We start from the raw sequence: 3576 nt of genomic DNA on the forward strand, positions 1-3576 counted from the left end.
TTGAATGGCTTGGCTACGGGCGGACTTGAAGCCGCTGTAGTGTGATTATCAACATTGTATGTGAAACTATTCCTATAATATCTAAATTATAATTAATTCCAGTTTCCTAAAATGTATAACTTTTTTTATACACCACTTCATCAGTCACAGCCACAAGTCAATTCGATAAAGCTTTTGGCTTTTTTAATAACATTACCGAGTATGCCTACATAAACACATACATATATGTATATACATATGTATATATACATTCATACATACATGGAGAAGCTTTAAATATCTGTCTCGCTCTGCAATCTTTTGAAAGGTTTTTGGCTAAAATATTTTGCATATTTTTGCTAAGAATGTTGAGCCTTAAAATTGCGTGGGAGTTGATTGTGCCTGTGACTGGGTAAGCGTATGGCCTTGGCAAGGAAAAAAGGGGAGATTGGGAAAGTTGAAGCAGGTTTTGGCGTTTTGGCTTCCTGAACATGATACGTAGTTGATAATTTCATTATGGGCTTATTATAGTTTATTGATTTTATCAGAAAGCCGTCGAATGATGCGCATACATTAACATAAATAATTAGAGATCCCAAAAGCTATTTATGATTTAGTAAAGTACATTTTATTTATGTTTTAGAACATGCTCAACCTAATACCGAAAATCAGACGAACAGAGGAGAATTTTAAGTTAACCCTGCTTATGACACATCCAAAATATAGACTTGGTCCAATTTTTGCAAAAGGCTTTACAAATTCTTTAACCACAATTTGTTAAGCAAACTACTCTTTTCACAGTAGCATTCGTAATTTTATTTAATTTAATTACACAAATTTGTATTATTTTTTAATACAGTTTCTTAGTACATATTGTATACTTGAATATATGAATAATATTTGTTTGCCTGTTTTTATCGTTAATGCAATTTCCAGAAAATGCTCATTAAATAATGAACAATTATGTTTACTTTTAATTCCGTAAACACATGAGAAGTGCACATTTCTCCGAAAGAAGTCCAGTCGTTTCTTTTTACATTTACCGTAAGCATATAATTGTAAGTGCATATATCTTTTTCCATTCACAACAGGATCTATTATCCCGAATGCACTGTGACTCACATTGAATTCATTTTATACACTTGACGTATTTGTTGTGCGAATAACAGGGACAAGAAGGCGTAACAGACTAAAGTGTATGCACTCAATATATGTAGATTTGGGATCAGCAAGACAATTTGAGTCGATTGAGCTCTGTTCGTACCAGTGTAATAACCCAATTTAATAATGAATTAGTTCAACATTTAAGTCCTAATTACTAATCATTATTTAACAAGCATGTTTTTAACTTATATACTTGTCATTTCGAGCAAGCGTTTCAGTTAACTTTCATATTTTGTTGTTTTTAATTTTGCGTTGAATAATTTTGTTTGATTTCCTTTTGTTGTTGCTAAATTTTTGGCATTCAAGATGTCGGTATTTAGACAAACGCGTTTTACGCGCAATAAGGATAATAGCAAGATGCAAACAACTTCCATCTTTGAAAATGAAATCAAATACGATATACCGACAATCGACTCTCGACCCACGATGAGCACTCTTTCTCGACGTCATAAGCTAGACAGACATCCATTGCAGTCTATTATATCTGAGAATGAGAAGTCCTTTACCAAGTATGCTGGTCCTGCTGATGCAGATGGGCATGATATACGCAAGGATCCAAGCTATACAAACTTCAAAGTACCCTTGTAAGTAAACTAATTGATGATTCAATATTACCATAACTCAAAATGGAAGTGTTCATCAATAGCGATATGGTTTGTCATGAGCGGTACAACAAGGTTTATAAAAAGTATCAAGCACAGTTTCGTAATGAAATCAATAAGCTTATCGATAATCAAGCATCGGCTCGAGAGGCGACCTACTTTGTGCGGTACGACATTGAAGTATCATTATAATCATGAATAGCAGTAATGTTATTTGATTTGCTTTTATTTCCAGTATTGTATCGTACACAACGCTGTGGCCGCCGCTACATACTGAAAGGGAATTGGTCAATACAAGTCGACGTTTCTATCGCTTAACGCCGGAGGAGGAGTCGCGCTTTCAGTTCATCATGTCCAATGAGTTCTCCTAAATAGACTAAATTCAATGTAAATTACACAGCAATTTCGCAACTAAAATTGCATAAAGAAAACAAGCTGCCGATTCCGTCACGAGTATGTCTCGAAATTGCTGTTGGCGTATTTCAGCAATTATACTTAATTCATGGAACAAGTGCATTGCCAACAAAAGCAAAAAAGGCAACAACAAAAGCAGATCAAGGCATTCCAAGTGCTTGATGCATATTCGATATACACAAACAGTTGCCGTTTCCACGACACAAATTTACATAGCGCATCTACCTAAGTGATGCCCAAAAGCCACCGCAAATGTTAGCCAACACACCAGTCATTTACATCAAATATTAAAACAGGGCTGATAACCGACACGCCCAAACTGCCAAACACCGAAAAGCGGAAGTTCACAGAAGGAAAAAAGAACTGAATTTCATCTTGTATGTGTTGTTATTATTTATTTTATTTTTATTACAAGAATACTCAAATATATGGTACTACCGCAAAAAGCAGAAAAATGTAAGTTGGGTGGAGAACGCAAATTTTTCACTCCACTGAATTATTCATGAATACAATTTTTACCAACAAATAAAATAAAGTCAGCACTGCACTGCCAAAAGTAACCGTTGAGGAATTGGGCATTGGGTGTTGGACGTGGACGTGGACGAGGGCGAGGACGTGGCAAGGAACTGGGAACTGCAGCTGGGCTTTTGTGTCGCCTCAGATGCCGTTGTAATATTTAGCGTAAATTAAAATATGTATTATACAAAAAAAATTCCATAAAATTGCTTATGAACTTTGTAAGAGTTATGACGCTGTTGTATAGCGGGAAAAGCAGTAAGTATGTTCGCTTACTTATATTTTCTATAGTGAAGTGCTGTGCAGTGCTTAATTTTGTGGAAATAATCTTGATGGCTTGCAGCAGAGAGTGCTATTTATTTATTAGCAGCTAAAATTCTATCAATATGTATATAACGGGCTTGACATATCAACTACTGAGCCAGAAGGCGAAGCTTAATGTGCAGCTCGAAAATTACAGAAAATAATGCACAGAAATTGTGTAATGCTTCCCAATATCTTCTATATTTACATATTTCTTTTATAGCATAATTACCTTAAGCTTGTTGGCACCTAGTACTACAGCTGAATCATATGCTGCTGCTGCTGCACAAAGTACTGCAAGTTTCCATAGTGAGAACTGAGAGAGAAGATAGAAGTACCATTAAAATAATCGCTGCAATAACCGCATTATGCAGTATTCTCCACAGAATATTTGTCGCTTTTGCCTTTTACCTTCTCGAAGTCAACAACGAGTGGAAATTTGCATGCATAAGGAAGGCAAATGCTGAACTCAGTTCCCGGGTCTTTAATATAGGATTGAGAACTGGCACAAGCTGACTTGTTGAGCTGGTGTGTGAGTTTCTGAAGTGAGGCTGCTGTTAGCGCAACATATTGACACAGTAAACTGCTTAGATTGTCA

General features: G+C 35.7%; 1 protein-coding gene across 2 annotated transcripts; it reads left to right on the plus strand.

Annotated features, from left to right (window-relative positions):
- Window positions 1–1378: 1378 nt before the first annotated feature.
- Window positions 1379–2865, plus strand: LOC108602415. Of its 2 annotated transcripts, XM_017990528.1 has the most exons (3): window positions 1379–1727; window positions 1790–1912; window positions 1981–2865. In XM_017990528.1, the coding sequence occupies exons 1-3, from the start codon at window positions 1450–1452 to the stop codon at window positions 2114–2116; spliced, it is 537 nt and encodes a 178-aa protein (XP_017846017.1). In that variant the 5' UTR covers window positions 1379–1449; the 3' UTR covers window positions 2117–2865. The 2 variants fall into 2 exon arrangements, with proteins under 2 accessions (XP_017846017.1, XP_017846019.1); XM_017990530.1 differs by lacking the exon at window positions 1981–2865 and having other exon boundaries at window positions 1777–1867.
- Window positions 2866–3576: the final 711 nt, after the last annotated feature.

Source organism: Drosophila busckii, chromosome 3R, assembly GCF_011750605.1.
Source record: "Drosophila busckii strain San Diego stock center, stock number 13000-0081.31 chromosome 3R, ASM1175060v1, whole genome shotgun sequence".
Taxonomy (NCBI): Eukaryota; Metazoa; Arthropoda; class Insecta; order Diptera; family Drosophilidae; genus Drosophila; species Drosophila busckii.